Consider the following 20,758-nt stretch of genomic DNA (forward strand, 5'->3'; position numbering starts at 1 on the left):
ATCTGTGCTAATGCTTATATGATGTTCCACTAATCCATTCGGATTAAAGGAAAAGAAAAGGGTTTCGGCTTAAACAAGGATTTCTACCAATTTCATGTTTTCTTGAAGCTTTTTTAAAGTCGTGCATGCTTGTATAAGAATATTGCAATGGAAGTTTTGTTCATGGCTTAAAGAAATAGCAATAAAATTTCAATAATAAAATTAAAATTGTGAATGTTTTTTATTGATAAAATTTATGTGGATGCACTTGCTTATAACTTATGTATAATTCGACCCAATTGCCCTAATCACGGGATATTAAACAAAGTTGTGGCATTATTAATCAGTCTCTCTCACATCACATGTATGATTATGACAAGTAAACCAATAAAATATTGAATTACAACAAGGCTGTTAATACAACTTAAGCCAATGGTTTTCATTAGTTGAGGTGAGGAACCGTCTGACAACACTAGTCACAACTTGCTAATATTGCCAAGTTCTTGGCCCTTTCCCCTTCCTGGAATATATCGTATATACAAGAATCTCATATCTCTCTTTTTTTCTTGTTTTTATTCTTTTTTAGAAAGTTTCTTGCAAAATTAAATGATATCTCATTTTGATATTGACGAAATAATTACAAACAATCCCCCAATTACATTTTCATCTCCAAGGAAAAATAAAAGGAGGAGAGAATACGCACTGAAAATAATAACAATCTTTTACAATAATATTTAACTGTATTTTTTTAATGGAGCTCCCGAAGAAACATTGATTAATCAACAAAGTCTAGGCAGAGGTCTAGCATGAGTTGGGGTAGCCAAAACATGATTATGCTTCACCATCCTTGACATCTGCCCCTTCATTTGCCTGCACAGTTTCTCTAACTCCACCACCCTCCATTGCATCCTCTGCAAGTTTAGTGTTTCTTCCATCTTCCCTTCTTCTGCTAAGCTCTCTTCATCATCAGCATCACCCTTGTACACAATCATTTCATAATTTACACATTGTTGTTTTGGTTTTGGTTTTGGTGTTGGTGGTGTTATTTTGGATTGTTGAGACATAAGGGCTTGCATGGCAACCCTTGGTGGGATTTTTGGATTCTTGGCAAGCTCTTTACATGCTCCAAGGCTCAGCTTTTCATAGTTTAGGCATCTGCATAATCTTGACCGCTCCTCAAATGAAAGACTAGGATGAGACTGCCCACCACATATTCAATTCAAAAATTAACTGTCAGTAATCAACTACATTAAACATGAGTTTCTGAAATCATGTAGTGCTTTCTTTCCTAATCATCCTTTTTTGGCTTTAGAAAGCATACAAGTTAAAAACACATCTTTGAGTAATGACAATATATATTGGACGACGTGAGAGCACGTGTGACTATGAAGTTGAGCTTCCATCTTAAAACTAAAAATCAATTAACAATGAGGAGAGTAACTTAATTCCTTATAAATTTAGATTAAGTCCCTTAACTTTTTAATATAAAACTCTCAACAAAAATCACATTCACATAAATTAATTGGATGTGCATGCCAGCCAAAAGATATGGGCCATAAATCATGTGAATACTAATATTAATTCCTAATAGCGACAATACCCCTTTCCCATCAATAGATTATAATATTGTGTTCCCCATTCTTCAAGTAATAGTAAAGGATGCCCATCATTCTTTTGAGCCTCTTCTCCTTTCCCCATCTGGCCATGGAGGCTTTCTATCTTTTTTCATTTCATTTTGCCACTCTCAGTTTATTGGTCAATGACATCCCCATTTTGAAACAGAGGGAGGGATTGATAAAGGATAGGGTTACCTATACTTTGTATAGCCTAGCCACATTCCAAAGATTAGAATGCATCCTTATTTCTTGAGAGACAGAAAGGGGCAGATTGTTTGACCCAAAAAAAGAAGAAGAAACAGAAAGGCACACTCTGCAGGAACTATGAACCTCATTTTCCAGAATAATCAACTAAGTTTCTTCCTTCATGATAGACAATTTGGAAACAGAATGCTAATTAATGCAACTTCTCTACCCACAAAAAGAAAGAAAAATAACAAGGAAATAAGAAAGAGGAATTGTTAAGTTCACTTTTTTCAAAAGCTTTCAATTATTTTGTCATGATGGAGCAAAAGAACACGGAAATAAAAGAAGGGAGAGGTATGGCATGCTCACCTCAAGATAGATATCAATGGCTCTGTAGGCCCCGTCAAAGCAATCCCTGGCAGAATCAGGTAAACTCTCTGCAACTCCCAAAAATTTAGAAATCTTGAGATTCTGATCAGGGGATATTTCACCCAAGTACTTATCAATCAATCTCCCGGCTATCTTCAACTTCTGCACTGACACTCCTTCACTTTTAACAAACACTCTTATCAATCTTATCACAAGATTGACATCATAAACACCCCTGTCATGCCCAGACACTAGCAAGTCATCCAATGTTGCTTCATCAAGCATTCCACCAATCAATCTTTCCAAACCAAGCCTGTACTCTTTACTCAGTCCAAAGCCAGACACAATCCTCAATACCCAAAACAGCGCTCTGCAGGAAAACGTTTTTCTCCCAACCAAAATGATCCCATGAACAGCTGTGTCCGCAAGACCACCAAACTCACATTTTGAATTCACAGCAGCTGATGATGTCTGATTATAATTAGCTTTCCTCTGAGCTGAAACTTTCAGGTAATGAAGGAGAAATCTTGTGAGGATCAAGCTGTTGTTATCAGCTCCATAAGCACCCAAACTCTGGAAGAGTTTTTCAATGATCTTTGGTGGTAAAATGGCCACATCATCAAACCACCAGGCTCTGCTTGATGAGCTTGGCTTGATTGATTCAGGGGTGTTCTTATATGAGGAAGAGGGTCTAAACCCAGATGCAGTTTCTGGAGAAGAGGACGTAGAAGACGACGCGGCAATGAAGCTGCTTATATCTGAATTTTGAGCAATCTTAGCCAACAGAGCACAAATGAGTTTGTCTAGCAGACCAGATGAATCAGCATAGTTGCAGAATGAGCCGCAGCTCTTGAGGCAGACTAGTATGTCTTTCCATGACCACTCAAAAAGTCCATCAAGAAAGACTTGTGTTTGCTGCAATAGATTGCAAGTTGAGAGCTTCTCAGTCATACCAAGGTAGACTGCACAGCAGTGGAGGAGGGACACATTTGAAACTGTGGTTGTGATTCTTCCGTTGTTGTAACAGAATCGAGAAATCAACTCGAACCCATCAGGGCCTCCTGGGAAGTCATCGATTTCAATCCCTGAATTCTTGATCTGGGTCCTTCTCCTTTCCTGCTTGATGATCTTCTTCAACCTTCCTGAATATGTTGATAAAATCTCCTGCAAAAGTGTGTTGGAAACTTTTTAAGAGATTGTTTGATTACATCGAAAGAATATAACAAAGCTGCAGTTTCCATACCTCATTCACAAAGAATGTTTGCTGACCATTAATGTGGATTTGAAAATCAGATAGTTGTGACATAGCTGTTTTTGCATTGAATGAATTCAACAAACCTCTATCCAGACCGCGAGAGAATGCTGAAAGCTAATGTGCTGCTGGCACAAGACAAGGGGAAAAGGAAAATGTTTGTACACGCCTAGCAGTGACCCTATTAATAAGGGGTGCAAGTGTTTGATTAAAATTAAATCAATAATAAATAAAGAGTACAAGTTTTTGATCTTTAGGAGGAGCATCATGACTCATCAGCAATCTTTTAATTTAATCAGTGAACCGTGTTGAAACAAGAGGACTTCTGTTCTGTCCCAAAAGATTAAAAAAGAAGAGAGAGAGAGAGAGAAAAGGTTTTTTCTTTGCAATTGCTGCCATGTATTTCCATCCAATGATCCATGCAATTCAGGATTTGATGTGCCACCAATAAGATGTCATGGTATGGACATCAAGGAAAGAAGGAACATATTCCCAATGAGAATGAGAAGTTGTTTTGCTTTGGGTTCTTATTTAAGAAGTGAGAACTCTGTTTTTGAACAGCAACAGATAAAAACAAAGAAAGATAGAGCTTACACATGTTTTCGTTCATTCGATTAATCCAGAAAATAAATGTTGGTTCAACAAATAGAAAGATAAAGCTAACGTGGAGATTTTGTCTTTTTATAGGGAGACAAATTCTGCAAGTCAAGAAGGTTGCTCTCATGGAATAGTTAAATTGTTATTCCTTTGTCATACATGCAAGCTCAAGTTGCCTGCACTTTAGGACTTATTATAATCAAGGACAATCAGATTTCAGACATGTGAAGAAGGGGCCCAGCCAGCAGCACAGAGAGAGAGAGAGAGAGAGATAGCGGCAAATGAAGGAACAATAAGTTATTCTGTCTCTCTCGTGTTGTTATAGATGTGATTATATTATGTATTTGCCGCATCAGGTTAAGAAGCAAAGCATAATTTGTAGTAAACAAATAAAAACTAGCACGGTATCAAACTGGGAGAATCAACTTAATTAAGCAGCTAAATAGTAATAGTTGCGGATGGGGTTTGGCAATTTAAGAATAATAAGAGTGGAAGGTCAGTTGTATAAAAATACAAAACAAAAAAGGTCGAAGGTGAAATCACAAGTGTTATATCATTTAGGTAGTTGAGTAGAGCTGTGCATTGTGGTACTTTTGTTTCTACCTTTTGTTGAAAAAATGAAGAAAGAAAGACTAAGCAAGTTGATCTAAATGAATATCAATCCTTTGTTTGTTTGTTTTTTTTTTTTTACACAAAGTGATATTTGGGAGGAATTTTCTCACATACACTGCCAATGTGTCATGGGATGACTATTTTCCACTGAGCTAGACCCATTAACCCATATCCATCCTTTGTTAAAACTTAAAAAATAGGGTTTCGAAACAAAAAACACGCAACCATGCAATTTCGAAAATAACCCATTCAATTGTGACAAGTTAATATTCATAACTTAAAAGGAAAATGTTGAAAGCAAAATTTGAATAGTGCCAATGTACGGAAAACAAATTTTACATGCGGGCGCAGATCATAGTTCGAATAAAGTGGAGGAGACCCATATTCCATCCGACTAGCTTCAAATGCCAAGTAAAACAAAGTTCAACACGAATGCAGTCCGACCTACTTGCATAAGAGAACCAAAACTCTATCCCATAACCTTCAGTAACGGTGCCTGTTCCGGTCTCGATCCCTGTCCCTGTCCCTGTCCCGCCCATAATCTTTGTCCCGATCATAATCATAATCTCGAGGTCTATCTCTCCCCCTATCCCTTTCCCTTTCTCTGCTTCTACTGCGACGCCTATCCCTGTCATCTCTTTCTCTGTTCTTGCTGCTCGGTCTATCGTCGCGTTCCCTTCCTCTCTCTCTATTTCTCTCCCTGCCATCTCTGTCAATTACACCTGCCGTATCATTATTGTGAACAAAGTCAATCACTTATTTGACTAAAACAGAATGGCAACAACCATTCAGGTAAAGTTCCTAAAATAAGCTTCAGGCTGAACAGAGATTTTTTAGTGCTATGATTTTATGAAATGGAAAAAGGGACAATCATGTCGGAGAATGGGTTAATTAACTCCTAGATATATAACCTCAATAATTAGGGATTTTAAATCTAAAATATTAAATCAATTACAACATACTTAAACATTATGGATAACCATGCCAAAAAATGCACAAGTACCTATTTCCTCCACCTCCCATCCAGCACGTCCAGCACCTGGAAGAGCTCGTCCAGTTTCAGTTTGTTGTGTTTTAGCGCGAAATTTTTTCTTAAGGTTGCCAAACTCATCATACATCTCACCATCATCCTGAGAATGGCACAAAATTTCTGCTAAACCAGAACAAAAAATATATGAAACTTGAACAAATGCTATCTATGTAACTAAATCTTACTTCTTCTGCCTCCCGCCGACGTCGCTTGATTTCCTCTAATTCTTCTTCATCAAGTTCTTTGTAACCCCCACCACGCCCCCCTCTGTCAAATACATGTAAGGCAAAGCAGTATAATCTCTAGAAATGTCACAAAAGAATGCTAAAGTAAAGTACAGACCAAAAATTATTTCTAATAGAAGTAGAGGTAACCTAAGAAAACAGGAAAAAACAGCATATTGTCTTCTTGCTTAACCACCACCAATGTGTATCTAATTCTGCAGCTGGAGGGAAATATGATAGTTTGAGAAAATAGTTTGAGAAAAAAGAGTGGCAGGGGGAAGAACGTGGATCCCTATAGCATGTAAAACAGGAACAGGTACTTCGAGGACCAATTAACTTTGTTTACAAGGAGAAGACAACATGATTAATATTCTTCACATATACAGGTTATTATTCAAATAATTATGTATCTTTTTTCCGTTTAATATTGTGGGTGTGAGGGGAAGGGAAGCGTTGACACATTTAGGTAAGAACATAGGTACATAACAACCATAACAGGAGAAGACTGTGCATAGGTATGTTTATGTTATATTAGTATCACATCGTCTCCAACACAATAGATTCCTATTCTGTATCACATCGTCTCCAACACAATAGATTCCTATTCTTCATTGGCAACTGATAATATATTAAAGTAATAATCATGTAATACCTTACACCACCTTCATTGTGACCAGGTCTATTTGTGTTGCATATGTTGCATTTTGTACGCTTTGCCCAGTTGATGTTGCCACACCTGAAACCAAAAAAGCAGACGGAAAGTGTGAACAATAATGCACTCAGCTCAGCTCATGCCACAATATAAATAACATCGTTGTCCAACATCAAATAAAAAATGCATAGATACTGCTATCTAGTTTTCAAGCACAAAGAATTAGCTTACGAGATGAATGCAATATGCAAACTTCTATATATCTGAATATCAACAATTGAGTAGGCCAGTACAGCATCAATCATATAGACTCACTGAACTTAGCCTTCAAGTATGAAACCTAATGCAACATGAAGTATTTACAACTCACAATGTCAAGGTGTTATGTGTGTCATAAAAACCAATTAACTAAGGTTGATGCAGGATGGCACCTAACTCCCAAAACTTCGCAATATGATAAAAGATACGTTAAGATGTAAAGAAACTCAAAATCACAAGAAGATAAAATAAAAAACCCTTAAAATATAACGAGGAAACCATGCTTCCAAAATATGGAGATGCTGAAAATCCTTCACTATCTTATATAGGAAAAACTTCTGAGATTGTGGTCGCCTAATTTATTAATTAAGTTCACATGACTTTCACCTATTGTAAAAACAGCAGAGCCAAATTTTTTTTTTAAAATTCAGAGCTGCTCATGAACTAAATTATTAAATAATTTCCCACCATTCCACTTCATTGGACTGGAACTTAACAACAACAACAACAGTAACAAGAGTCTACGAGATAGAAAAGGCCTTGAGAGTGGGAGGGAGAATGCAGTCTTACATTGGACAAGGCCAATCATTTGGACCAAAGAGTCCACCTGTAGGAGCACCAACAGGACCACCACGGCCCCCAGAGTCAAGTCCACGACCCCTACCACGACCACCACCTCCTGCGCCACCACCGGAAGCACCAGTAGGTCGAGCACTTCCGCAGCGATTGCACACACCGCGAAATGCAAAATTCACGTTGGAACAGCTGCTAGAAAAATATGGCATGAGAAGCCATTTACTGAGTAAATATTACATTTAAGAAATACAAATGCTCAAAAAAGTGCAAGAAAGAGCTGCTCACCAATCTCACATCACAGACCTTGTATTCGGACATGTCCAGTCTCCCTCTTGTTGCCATGCTTTCCCAGGAGCATCACCCCGACCTCTACCGCCGCCAACACCTCCATTTGTATCCTGAGCAATTTCCTCGAGTCCATCATACTCACCACCAACAATTGGATCGCCCACAGGATTATGAATCTGATCATCTTTGCTTTTTGACTCTGCTATAAAAACCCCAATGGCATTACCATGGAAATCCTTGTCGTTAAACCATTCAACGGCTGCTGATGCAGCATGTGGATCTTCATATGTTACAGTAGCATCTCCCTTAGGTTCGTTTGTCAGTTTGTCTCGGTATAGCCAAATTTTTGGTCGGCCTGTTCGCTTGTCTTTCTAAATAGTAGAAGGCAAGAATGAAAAAGAGTAAGCAAGAAAAAACATATGAGAATTCCATATGCACAAAGAAACTTATGTTGAAGGTCAGTTAAAGAGTAGCAAGTGCAACTTCTGACAATACCCGGTCAAACTCCCTACCTTTAACAACCCAATGGTGCCAAAATATTCAGCCAACATATTTTCATCAGTCCCCTCAGGCAAGTTGCAAACATAGACAGACCCATTTGAAGGAGCTCCTTTTCCTGGATAGGTTGCCATATAGCTCCACTTTCATGAAACTGGGCTAAGTGAAAACCAACTCCAATCCTTCACAAAGACATACTTAAAGTAAGACATTTTTTTTCTAGTTGTATTGAAATATGCAAATATTAAACGTATTAGATAGAAAGGCATTTATTTTGCAAAGGATTGAACGTGGCAGAGCAAACCAAGGAACGACAATGTATTTAAGTGTAGTTCATAAACAAGCCAATGATGATAAAATACATCGGGTTAAAAACTACTGCAAAGTTGGGATGGTTTTTACCAAATTACTGAACCATTCGAAACCATTGAGGAATATAGCATTACTCAAGCAAATAAGAAATATGAGGCTCCTAAGTCTTACACCATCTGAACAATGTTACCACGAAACGAGCAGAAAACCAGCAAAGAAAAATTAAGACTTCCATGGATTTGGCATCGTCATACAATGTCAGATGTCCCAATATCAGGACTTCCGAATTTCAAATTCCTTTTCTTTTAGCTGATTGTCAGGACCAAATCTTACCTTACCTGAGTTTCCTTTCAACCTAACGGCGGTCGCAAGCCTCAAGCCTCTCAAATGTGCAAGCCCTAACCCTAATTGTGCGATTCCGCTGTCTTTATCTGCGAACCCCTAAGTATAATCGCGAACGATTGAAGAAGATAACTATGTTAGTGCAGGATCAGAAGAGAGAGAGACTGGAAGCCCTAATTCTAAACTTGGGTTCCAGCTTCAGCCACTAGCACCAATTATCGGTTTATTGTAAATTTTTGTATTACCCTAATATTTCACTTTGTATTTGATCAACAACAAAAAAATAAAAAATAAAAAATAAAAAATTCTTTTTTGTAAATTTTTGTATTACCCTAATATTTCACACTTTAAATCTTTTTTGTTACCCTTTTTTTTCTGTTTTTTTTTTTTCCCCCAAAACTTCGCCGGGGTAAAAGGCTATGTTGCATGGACACTCCACTAAGCCTAAGTGTCAAAGTATAGGACACCTGTGTCCAACAATCAACGTCGTGTCCACAGTAAAGAAATTTTCTGGACACGGGTCACTATATATGGATATTGTGAAATTGGAGAATGAATATCAATATTTTATTTTTTAATATATATAAGTATTATTATAAATTATTATTTTTTAATTGTCGTGTCCCCATGTCCAAATTTTTTGAGATTTTTCTTTTCCTCGTGTCTCCATATCCGTGCCCGTGCAACATAGGGGCTCTACTCAATAAAAAATTCGCCGGATAGGTTTATCCCGACAAATTTCGCCAGGATAGGTCTTTCCTGGGATAGGTATATCTTGAAAAACATTCTTCGAGATAGGCATTCGATGGGATAGATATAACCATACCAATTTTTGTCGTGATAACTCTATCGAGTCAAACTTTCACTGAAATAGGCCTGTCATGACAAAACTTTGCTAGGATATGTCTATCTAGACAAAAATTTGTTGGGATAGGTTTACCCAAATTCGCCGAAGGTCTACCCAAATTCGCCGGAGGTCTACCCATCAATCATTTACCGGGATAGATATAACCCCACAAATATTTGTTGGGATAGGTCTCTTCTGACAAAATTTCGTCGGGATAGATGTACCCGACAATACTTCACTGGGATAGGTCTATCCTACAATACTTCACATGGATGCGTTTATCCAACAAAATTTCATAGATACTGCACATGGATGCGTTTATCCAACAAAATTTCATAGGGATAGGTCTAGCCTGACAAAATTTTCACAATAAAAAATTTGTCGGAATAGGTCTATCGTGACCAAACGTTCGCCGGTATAGGTCTCGCTATCTAAACCTTCCCTCCCTTAACGCAACTGAAGCTCTTCTATTTTTACTTATGTCTCTCTCTTTAATTTCTTCATATAACTAAACACCTCCTCATCACTGAAATTGCAAAGCATTTAAATTTGATACAAGACTTTTGCAAGTTTGGTTTAGTTTTTTTCAGTAAAAAAGATTCTAAAATACTCTAAGAACATTAGACAAATGATATATTTTTTGGTCATTAAATCACTTGTTGTGGCATGAGTCGTGACTAACAAAATATTTTCCTTTACTTTCTTTAAAAAATAAGAAAAATAATGTCAATGGGGTCTAGCACAATGAAAAAGAGCCTTAACTTATAGACCAGAAGTCTCAAGTTCGAATCTCCACAACATCATAATTGTGTGTGAGAGAAATTCCCCTAATTTAGACTATCACTTGTACTTAAAAAAAAAAAGTAGAAGTACATAGTGATGGGGCTAATTCCTAATCAGAATCCGTTGGAGGCAGAGGTATTGCCAAAACAAAGACATTTAACGGACATGCCAGAAACCGGTATTTGGGTAACAAAGGTTACTAGTGCAAAGAGAGAAGCAATGAATTTCATTTTTGAAATGAAGGTCGTGAGGGGTTTAGCCTATAAGCTAGTTTGTCCTTTTGTAAAAGCATATGAATTTTAAAGTCATGCGCTGCACCAAAACAGTATAATATGTGCATGCATTTCAATGGTAAGCAAGCATTCGCTACAACAAATTATTCCCGAGGGACAAGATAGCTGGACAAATTACGTCCTTGAATAAAATTTGTAGGCTAGGGATGCTGGGACATTTCTTTTTCTTCTTTAGCAGTACAATTACTTGGAAAGCTCAGGTTAAATAGTAAAACTTGTAACATTACAAATAATACGCTAGTAAAATCAGCTTAATCACTTCAAATAATATTATACAACTATAATACAGCAGCGTCGGTTTGTGTCTGTATCCTCTCCTACTCAAGTCAAAATTATGAAAATCAGGACTTGGGCAAAACAAATTGAAAGCCTAGTCTCTAAATTCTAACCAAAACATCATCTTCGGTCATGGGTACCCCTAGATCCAAAGGGAACTCTTCCACTGTCAACAGAGCTTCTACTTTTAGCATCTGTTTTCCTGTCTTCCTTGTGATCAAGTGCTGACTTTTGCTTCCGTAGCATTTCTTCGGAAAATCGTCGCCACAACACTTCCCTCTCTTTTCTTGCCATCTTATTGTATCTAGGATCTGGCTTTAGAAGACGTTTTGCTGTGGACCACGAATTTAGAACGGTTTTTCCATCTTCGGTCTCCTGGGACGCTGCTTCTGCAGTCAAGACTTCAGCCAACAGAGCTCTGAACTCATGCGCACATCGCTGGAAAAGCCAAACGATTAAGTAGGATTACAAAGGGTGCATTCTTTTACCGGAATAATTTACAAGCAACAAAGACAATTCTTAACTATGGAAACAAAATTCAAATGGATCCAAGCACTAGATTATATATTACCTCATTTAGCCTCTTTATGTGTTCCCGGAAGAGCTTTTCCATGTCAGATGGTTCTAAGTCAGGGTTGGCTGCACGCCTTTGTGGATCCTTCTCCAATTTAGGTTTAGATCCTGTCCAAGATGCCTGAGTACATGATAAACAAAACGCATAATGATTTATTAATACACTATACATCACATTCATACCATACTAGATATGCATCAATACATCTCAGATGCATGGTTTTAGATAATGAAGCCCAGGACAAAGTCCCTAAAACATAAAACCAAGTTACCAAAGATAATACCTGAGGATCTTTAATTGTTTCCACAAGTAAAGCTTGAAAAGTAGCAACTGCCTCCTTCCTGCGAACTTTCAGTCGCACCCTCTCCGTTTCTTGTTCTTCTCTTTCCTTCCTCTTCCTTAATTCTCGCTCCCTTTCCCTCAGTTTCTCCTGAAAGCCAGTGCAGGGAAGACAAAATCTTAACAATTTTCCTTTTTAGATGCAATAAACTAATAAGATATAGGTTCTGCTTTCTTTTTTTTCAGGTCCTATAAGTTCTTTGTCAAATGTTTTGAAGAACTAATTCTGAAATCCCCACCAACACACCACCTGAAGTGATAAATAACAAAATAGCCAAACAAAAAAGAAGAGGCATATTGGTTAATAAATCAATCATTCCATATTTACCACCTTAAATTTCCCACTTCTTTTAATAAAGGTTTTCTCATACGTAAGGTTCACTTATGTTATCATTATTGGTTAATCTTCAGAAGTTTAGCAAATTAACAAAGACTAATTATTAAAACATATAGTTATATACACAGATATATGTTCAGTACAAGTATTTGATTCCAATCATGCAAACCTTTTGAGCCTATGAAAGACCCGTTTTATGTATCAACCGCATGTGTGTGTGTGTGTGTGTCTGAGAGACAGAGAGACAGACAGACAGACAGACAAACAGACAGAGAAAAGGAGGAGAGAGTTCCTAACAAATGTAGACAGAGTCTTTACCTGCTCATCCCGCTTAGCTTTTGCCTCTCGTTCTGCTTCCTCCTCCACAGCTTTTAGATCAGATATATACTGATTGAATAATATTTCCCTATCCTCATGCCTAAGGGATTTGTATCTTGGGTCATTCCGCAGACTATCTTTCACCTACAGCAAGTCCCCAACAGAAATGATTCTACAAGAGAAAAATTAATGCAAGGTTCATATAATATTTCTAGCACACTTAGTATCTCATATTTGTTTACTTGGTGCAGAACCTACATTCAAAAGTTTTTTAATATATAATTTATTGACCCCATTATTTAGATTTCACAAAATGTGGCAGATCCGTGTGTCATTCTAAAATATCTTAATGATCTAAAACAACAATAAGAATTGCTTCAAAATGAAGCAGCCCAAATTCCTCTTTGGCACAAAAGACACCCAGAAGCACACTCTTCTGCACATATAATAAACCACAACCTGAATGTACCTACCCTGGACCAACGAGAACTAACAGTAATATCTCCTTTTTCTTGAAGCATGGACTTAAAACTAGTTGCAGCAGCAGCACGCACTGCTTGAGCCTTTTCTTCAGCAGCCCTCTTCAATGGAAGGACCCTGCAAGTACAATAAAAATCATACATGACCATTCTGATATAAATTTATCATAGAAGCAAAATTAGATATACCGTGTGAATCCAAAGAGATATATAGACTAAAAGACACACCCAAGAAATATGGGAATCTAGTCACTAACTTACTACTTTAGGTGGATATATATTCTAGTTGCTTTCATTGAAGGCAGATGATTATTAATTATCAGGATTTTGTATTCCTTCAGTGGACATCATGTCCTCTGTTGTACAATTCCATTTTATTAAGAATAAGAAGTCTACTTTCCTATTGAAAAATAAATGAATAAAAGACTAACTTCACAGCTTTATATGCACAACACCAAGGATATATACATGTAGTCTTCTTATTAGGTGATACCTTTCATTCAACAAATGCTCACGATCCTTTCGATCTAAAGCCTCAAAGCGTGGATCATTGGCCCATTTCTTTCTGAAACTTTGGTAATCGGTTTTATGATCAATATCCTGAAAATTTTAAAAGATTCCATAAGCAATCTCCAATCCCCACAGTTCAGCTAAAAAGATAGACACAAGCATGATTCAAACTAAGGCAATCTACAAGACCTCTGATGCTTCATCCAATAGCTGCTTAAATCCCTCTATTGCAGCCTTCTGAGCTGCTCTTTTTTCCTTTCTTTCTTCCTCTGCACGTGTTTTAACATAGTGCTCAAACAAAGACCTCCTAGCTGAATGACTTGGAATGGCCTGCAACAGTGGAGACCTTTAACAATAAGAAAACTATAACCACAAATTTCTTAGTGTAGCAAGACAGAGAAAAACAGTAGATAACACTGCAGATAAAAGGAAAATTCCACAACTACGACAGTTTGTGCCGTGGAGGTCAGCACAGACCTCCTGCCTTGAAAGAGCCTGCCTACTGTACTCACAACAATTAATGCAAATATTACCCTTCCCAAACAGTGCATATATTGACTTCCCAAAAAAGTTAACTTCTCTCAGGACTAAAAACAATTTTAGTATTAGTTGTTAGCATGCATCCTAAGCCAATTGATGACACTAGAACTGACCCAAGAACTGGCAGAAACAAATTCGCCCTTCCAAAAATTAGTAGATACATGAATCCAACAAACTTGTTTCAAGCAGTTCGAGTTGTAGGTTAGCCCCCTAATTCCCGAACAATGAAATTCCTAATATTTAGACTCATCAAACCTTAAATCGTGGATCAAACACTATCTTTGGCAGTTCCTTCTCCCACTTCGAGAATGGTGCCACTCCTCGTTCCTTAAGCATCTCCTGCATATATAATTTCCAGATGATTACCATTTCTCATCAGCCAAGTTGCATCAACTCAAGTAAAATCAACTAAAGCCTTCAACTCAATCAGGAATGGTTGTATTTCAAGTTGCATCAAAGAGAAAAGAGTCCAAAGAAGCAAACCACACTTTCTATATACAAAAGGTCCAAGTTCAAGACTTCAAGAATGATCACCAGCACGGCATATTCCAAAGTCAATTTACTCAAAACCATATATAATAAACAAAAAAGAAAATATTTAAAACTTAATCCCACTATAAGAGTACAATTTGTATCTCTGTAGTAAAAAAAAAGTGAATATCATCAATTTTTATGTCATCAGAATACGAAGTTGTAAAATAGTTATCATATTTAGTTGAATAACAATTACCATGACCTATTTATAAAAGAAGAAGAAAGATTCCAAATTGAAGTGAAAAGCTTCAAGTTTCATATTTACTTCTGGTTTAATAAAAAGCCAGAAGTGACAAGATACCTTGAATTGGGTAATACACTCCTCCTTTGTTGGCCCACTGTCCGCATCCTCTGAATCTGATGAGGAATCAGACAAGTTGCCATCCCCATTGATGTCTTTTAGCTTATCTTTACTATTATCGCTTTGCTGGCCCTTAGGTGTACTCTCAACTCCTCTTGAGCCATTTGATTCTGATGGTGCTGGAACTGGTGAGGAAGTAACAGGAGCACCAGAATCCTGCAACTTCTTCTTAATCAGATCAAGTGCAGATGATGTTCCTTGCACAGCTGATGGTTTAAATGCCATGGCTTCACGACCACCTGTGTTAATGGCTGGAGCAGTCAAACTAATCGGAGCAGATCCTTTTTCAGTCATTACATTGTTAATTGGGATTGATACTGGATGTTCTTTTGGTACATCAGCATCCTGCTTCTTTCTCAATTCTATCACTTCATTCGGGATCTGCCAGCTGCTTACCTGATTGTAGAAAAAGCAAGAAAGATGGAGTAAGGTTAATTATGTGTCGCGTGACTAGTAACACCTACTTATATGACAGAGTTTCTGAGTACCCAAAGGTTTTAAAAGGCAAGCATACGACCCATACCTTGGTTTTGCCATTATGGTAAAACTTTTTCCCGTCACTTGTTGTGACCAATACCCAATCAGTTCCAGATAAATTTACCCTAAACAAATAAAACCAAAACAAGGATAAATAAATAAATAAAACTTATGCTGCTTCTAGATTGTAGAGACATTCTGAAACAACGACGAGAGGGTAGGGAAAAAAGGGACAAGCCCGAAAGGATAAAGTAGAACTTACGTCGAAACTGGAGTTGGCTGCATAGAGACCTTATCGGGCTGCACAAAACAGCAGTTCAAAATTAGTCAGACATAACACCAACCCAATTGGCAAGGCTAAAGTTACTCGTGATGCCTAGAAAAAGGAAACAAGCATTTACTTATAAGTTATAACCAGATCTAGGGGCACTGAAGTTTAGATTCTAATAATTCTCTATCCTTATCTTATAAATCCCTATAAGAATGAGATTTTTTATAATAAAAAAAAGAGTTGTAGAATGGAATTCTCATTGTCATAGCATTCAAAGCAATGCCATCTCTGATCCAATTAAGACTAATAGGATGCAATTTTTCTATAAGTAATAAAAGGACAGCAAAACTACCACAGGGTCTGCAATAGGAAACACTGCAAGAACAAAAGCAAATTCAGAAACAAAAGTTCTTTTTACTTTTTTGTCTGAACAGACGAAAAGCTTAACGATTATCCTGAAAGATCCATATCATCCGAAAGCACTTGCAGTTTTCCATAATAATGCACAAGGAACCTCATTCCACATCGCACTAGCATACCAACATATCAACAAACAACCTAGACACAAGTCATAAATTACGCATGAGAAGAGTAGGGACCAAAGCTCCATACCTACAGGGATATGAAGAAGAATATGGTCCACTTTCTCACCACTTATATTGGAATGTGGACACAACAAGGTGTTCTGGTTAAAATAAAAATACTATTTAATAGGAGGAACATAATAAATTCAAGGTCGCAGAATGAAATGATGCAGCAGCAACAAAATCCACCTCAAAAGATTTTCAATCTGCATCTCAAATACAGTAATCTTGCAACAGCATTTGGTGGTCAATCCAAGATAAGGCATCTTGCAAACTGAAATTTCACAAAAGTTTATATCATTTGAACCTAAAAATTAATCGTAATTGCACATACCTCCTCCTTAAATCCAGGGGGCTTATCATAAGTTGATTCGCCGGTCAAAGCATTATAATAGTATACAACTCCTGTCTCTGTCTTGTGGGCAGTCCAGGCATCCAATTGTTCATTAACAGAAGCTCTATTCTCGTTGCCTGCATCATGGAATTGTTTCCTGTTATCTGTACAACGCCAATACCCAATGTTGAATTGTTTAGAGGGGAGAAGAGAGAGAGAGAGAGAGAGAGAGAGAGAGAGAGAGCTAATACATCAGTATGAAAGTCAAATCATACCAATACCAGGATGAGGTAATTCTATCTGTATCCCTGAAGACCCAGCCAGTTGATGACCAGAAGCAGCAGAAGGCGAAGAAATTGCTGCAGTATTTCCCACAGGGATGACACCGGGAGGCTGAGAATCGGGTAAAGGAACAGAAGGGAGAGGCATAACATGTGCAGGCAAAGGAAAGGGGCCAGGAAAAGCAGCAGGATACGGCAAAAACGGTGGCCTAGGAAAGCCTCCTATCTGTGGGGACTGCAACCAGACTCCCTGAGGAGGAGCGCCCATAGAAGATAAAGATAGGTAAGGAGCGCCTACTTGTGGCTGAACAGCTGATGACGCGACAGGAGCTATTTGCATACTAGGTCTAAGGGCTACAGAAGAAGAATCAATGGGTGCAGACGGGGCAGTCGGATTAAAGGATATTTGCACAGGGTGTGCTATTCCTGGGGGGCCAGGGGTCCCAGGAGTTCCAGGCATTCCAGAAGTCAAATTAAAAGATGGGCCAGTGGGAACCCATGAAGTTGTTGTGCCCATATTTGGAGCTGATGATAGATTCATTGTGGAACTTGAAGAAGTAGGAGCAGGCAACGAACCAGAATGAGAGCTAGTTGATGACAATGAGACATTACCAGTTTCTTGTGCAACAGCAGGTGGGATATTCTGCAATAAACAAAAAAATTAGAACAATTAATTCTTTGGATAATTTTTCAAATTTTCATTCCACTGGACCACGAGCAACATGCATACACCAAGAATATAAAAAATTCATTGACAGATCAGAGCTCTCTTTTGCTTTTAGGAAAGGATAATAAGAACTTAGTATAATGTCAAAACAATAAACAGTCACTTGATACACCTTCCTACAGCATGCCCTCTGGTCTCCATTGCAGCAATACTAGTTACTCAATATAATCTCATATGCATTCAAGGAAATAGCCCTCACCATGCCAGATTGAAACTGCTGGTTATTAGGGAAAGAAAATCCAGATTTTGGAATGTTGTATGAAAAAGAGGGACTGGCAGAAGAAGACAAGCCAGGAACTGGGGGCTGAACCCTTGGAGATGCAGGCGGATTTGACTGAATTGCCTAAATTAGAGAAAACATCAAATTAGAGCCACAAATCATAACTACATCCATATAAAATGCAAGACAGCATTAATAAATTGGTACTGACAGAACCAGGTGATGACTGCTGAGAGGCTCCAAAACTGATGTTTGCATTGGGAGGCACACCGTAAGAGAATGAAGATGCAGGAACCGCGAAGCTGGGTGCATTGGAGAATTTAGCCTGCAAAGGTTCTTGTATTGAATCAGTTGTAGAACCACCTGAGCTATTAGAGGTATGTAGGCCTACACTTGAAGCGAGTGAAGCTGAAGTTTGTGTTGAAGCGCCACCAGCAGGTGAAACAGATACAGGGGATTGAGACACGGATGGCTTCACTTCCTGCGGTAACCAAGCTGGCGATGCCATTATTTGAACTGCATATAATAAGTCAACAAGATAAGAATAAAAATTATCCGAACTATAAGCATACACTTCATTTAACAAACCAAATCATATGCTTCTGGGGGTAACAAAAAGCATGTCTGTGCCATTACCAACGTCACTACATTACAATCAAATTAAAAAAATTCATAAGAATCCTTTTAAGTCAAGCAGGTTTCAAGCCTTGGCAATGCTAACCCTGACAGGGGGAGCATTGCTCTGAAATGAAACAGCACTACTGGTGCCCTTTCCAAAGAGGCCTAAACCTTTTGAAATGAACCATAGTAAGAACATTAATTTAGTGTTTTTTTTAACCTAGGTCCCTATTTTCATTATTGTATGGCTAAACTAGGTGATAATATATAATACATATGCATAATGTGTGTCTGAATAAACCCCGCCAAGACTTCAAAGGAACTTCTCAGACCTTTATCACTCAGTGGTCAGCTTCAATGCTAGCTAACTATTGAATAACTCAACAGGGTTGGTACTTGGTACTAAAATAACTTTTCATCTTCAACGGTAAAAGGAAGCTAAAATAGATTATACCAAAAAATAAATAACAAAAAACTGAAATAGAAGATGCTAAGTAACAGCGAAGCACGAATAGCAGAGACAAAGCTAAAACCCTAGTGCATAGGGCTCCATTCTATTTGGAGAATGCTGTTTCTTCATACAATTGGCAATTCATTGCCAAACATAAGAATCTAGCTGGAGAGACGCAATAGAAACCAAGTAAGCGAAAGCGTAAGCACTATCCTCTAATTTCCTAAGAAACTATTTTCCCTGGAAACAAAAAGAGAGCAGGGAGAGTTGTTTATGAACGAACCAGAAAGTGAAGGCAGAAGCGGTGCGTCGTACGATAGAGACTAGAGAGCAGAAATGAGTAATTTATCAGAATAAATATCAAAGAGAAGAGAAGAGTGGACGAGTTAGGTCTCTCGTCCGCAGCCGACGGTGAAAGTTAGCGTTCGCGTCAGTGTATCTTCGCCTGCCGTCGTTTTGACCCCGCTGAGGCCGAAGCGAGAGTACGGAGGTGAATGGAATTCAGTTACAAATATTTTGAAAAAAAAGAAAAAGAAAAAGAAAAAAGGTTTAAGAGCAAACAACAGGCAGATGGTAGAAATTAGAATTGAAAGGCGAACGGGGTTGGAATTTAGGGCTGCAACGTGTGCGGACTCAACCCGACTCGATCCGAAGCTAGTGTTGTTTGGGTGGGGTAGGGTTAAAGGGTTTACAGGATTTTTTTTTTTTTTTTGGGTCAGTAGGTTTACAGGAGATTAACCCGAGCTCAATCTAATCATAGCCCAACCCATTAAAATGTAAATAGTTTGGTTTGATCTAATTTGACCGATATGAAAACTTCATAAACGAAACCAGACTGTTTGTAAACGAATTATTGACGTGGACCTTCATAAACGAAACCAGATTGTTTGTAAACGAATTATTGATGTGGACCTTTAATATAATTGGATCATTAGTTTGTCACTTTGATGGACTATTGAAGAATGTTAGGATGTTGGATATTTCTAAATTATAATGTTATGTGCGTTGTTAGTTTTTATGTGCTTTGTATTTATAATATTATTTTTTATATAAATATATTATACTTTATTTAAATAATAGGGAGTGAAATTTAAATTCGAATGCAAAATGAAGAGTACATCGGTTCTAGCCAATTTAACTAAATTCACATATATATAATTTTATAATATTGTTATGTTGATCATTTTGACATCATAAGATAATAAGATATTAAATATTTGATGTGCTTTTGTTTCAACTGTAAAGTAAAATTGTTTTGTTTCATTTCACATAATTATAGATTTGAAAAGTGTGCAATGTAAGTTATGAAAGCTGAAACACTAAACATTATAAAAGTTTGGCTTTGTATTGTAATTGCGCTAAATGATTACATATATATATATATATATATATTTTTTTAAAGTACTAAAATGAGTCATAGACCACCAAACCACATGAACCTTACTAAAACCAAACAAAATACAGTCTACATGTAGTAGGGTTCTTCCCTAAATTTATCTAACTAAAACCAAACAAACTACATCGCTTAATGGTTAATTGATTTGCCCATAGTTTTGTGGTGAAAATTCAAACCAAACCAAACCACCCCACTCATATATTGAACCGTTTCTCTTCTAGCTCTCTTTATTTATTTATTTTTTATTCTATAAGAAAATTGGACAAATTGGATTATTTTTTTGATGTGATTTTTTGTTATTTTTGTTATTTTTTTATAAAGGCAATATTGAGGGAATGAGGAATTGAACCTAGAACCTTGAGTGCATGGATAATTATTTTTAATCACTTAAATTACAAACTCCAAACTTATGTTAAT

At 37.4% G+C, this 20,758-nt stretch overlaps 3 protein-coding genes across 5 annotated transcripts; all 3 read right to left on the minus strand.

Moving 5' to 3' along the window:
* Positions 572–3,884, minus strand: LOC18789062 (BTB/POZ domain-containing protein At3g19850). Its single transcript, XM_007225694.2, has 3 exons — positions 3,394–3,884; positions 2,151–3,314; positions 572–1,178 (listed from the first exon to the last, which is right to left on the minus strand). The coding sequence occupies exons 1-3, from the start codon at positions 3,454–3,456 to the stop codon at positions 759–761; spliced, it is 1,647 nt and encodes a 548-aa protein (XP_007225756.1). The 5' UTR covers positions 3,457–3,884; the 3' UTR covers positions 572–758.
* LOC18792129 (transcription initiation factor TFIID subunit 15) lies at positions 4,839–9,029 on the minus strand. 2 transcript variants are annotated; one of them, XM_020555708.1, is made up of 8 exons: positions 8,788–9,029; positions 8,152–8,319; positions 7,655–8,010; positions 7,346–7,540; positions 6,518–6,601; positions 5,827–5,908; positions 5,615–5,741; positions 4,839–5,333 (listed from the first exon to the last, which is right to left on the minus strand). In XM_020555708.1, exons 2-8 carry the CDS (start codon positions 8,269–8,271, stop codon positions 5,095–5,097), a joined length of 1,203 nt encoding a protein of 400 aa, XP_020411297.1. In that variant the 5' UTR covers positions 8,272–8,319; positions 8,788–9,029; the 3' UTR covers positions 4,839–5,094. The 2 variants fall into 2 exon arrangements, with proteins under 2 accessions (XP_020411297.1, XP_020411296.1); XM_020555707.1 differs by having other exon boundaries at positions 8,783–9,029.
* Positions 10,876–19,892, minus strand: LOC18789266 (pre-mRNA-processing protein 40C). 2 transcript variants are annotated; one of them, XM_007221877.2, is made up of 16 exons: positions 19,229–19,892; positions 18,088–18,392; positions 17,856–17,999; positions 16,924–17,572; positions 16,649–16,785; positions 15,722–15,759; positions 15,506–15,584; positions 14,923–15,378; positions 14,343–14,426; positions 13,737–13,877; positions 13,531–13,637; positions 13,032–13,155; positions 12,559–12,702; positions 11,848–11,994; positions 11,562–11,684; positions 10,876–11,428 (listed from the first exon to the last, which is right to left on the minus strand). In XM_007221877.2, the coding sequence occupies exons 2-16, from the start codon at positions 18,382–18,384 to the stop codon at positions 11,111–11,113; spliced, it is 2,988 nt and encodes a 995-aa protein (XP_007221939.2). In that variant the 5' UTR covers positions 18,385–18,392; positions 19,229–19,892; the 3' UTR covers positions 10,876–11,110. The 2 variants fall into 2 exon arrangements, with proteins under 2 accessions (XP_007221939.2, XP_020409932.1); XM_020554343.1 differs by having other exon boundaries at positions 16,649–16,812.

This window comes from Prunus persica, chromosome G1 (genome assembly GCF_000346465.2).
Source record: "Prunus persica cultivar Lovell chromosome G1, Prunus_persica_NCBIv2, whole genome shotgun sequence".
Taxonomy (NCBI): Eukaryota; Viridiplantae; Streptophyta; class Magnoliopsida; order Rosales; family Rosaceae; genus Prunus; species Prunus persica.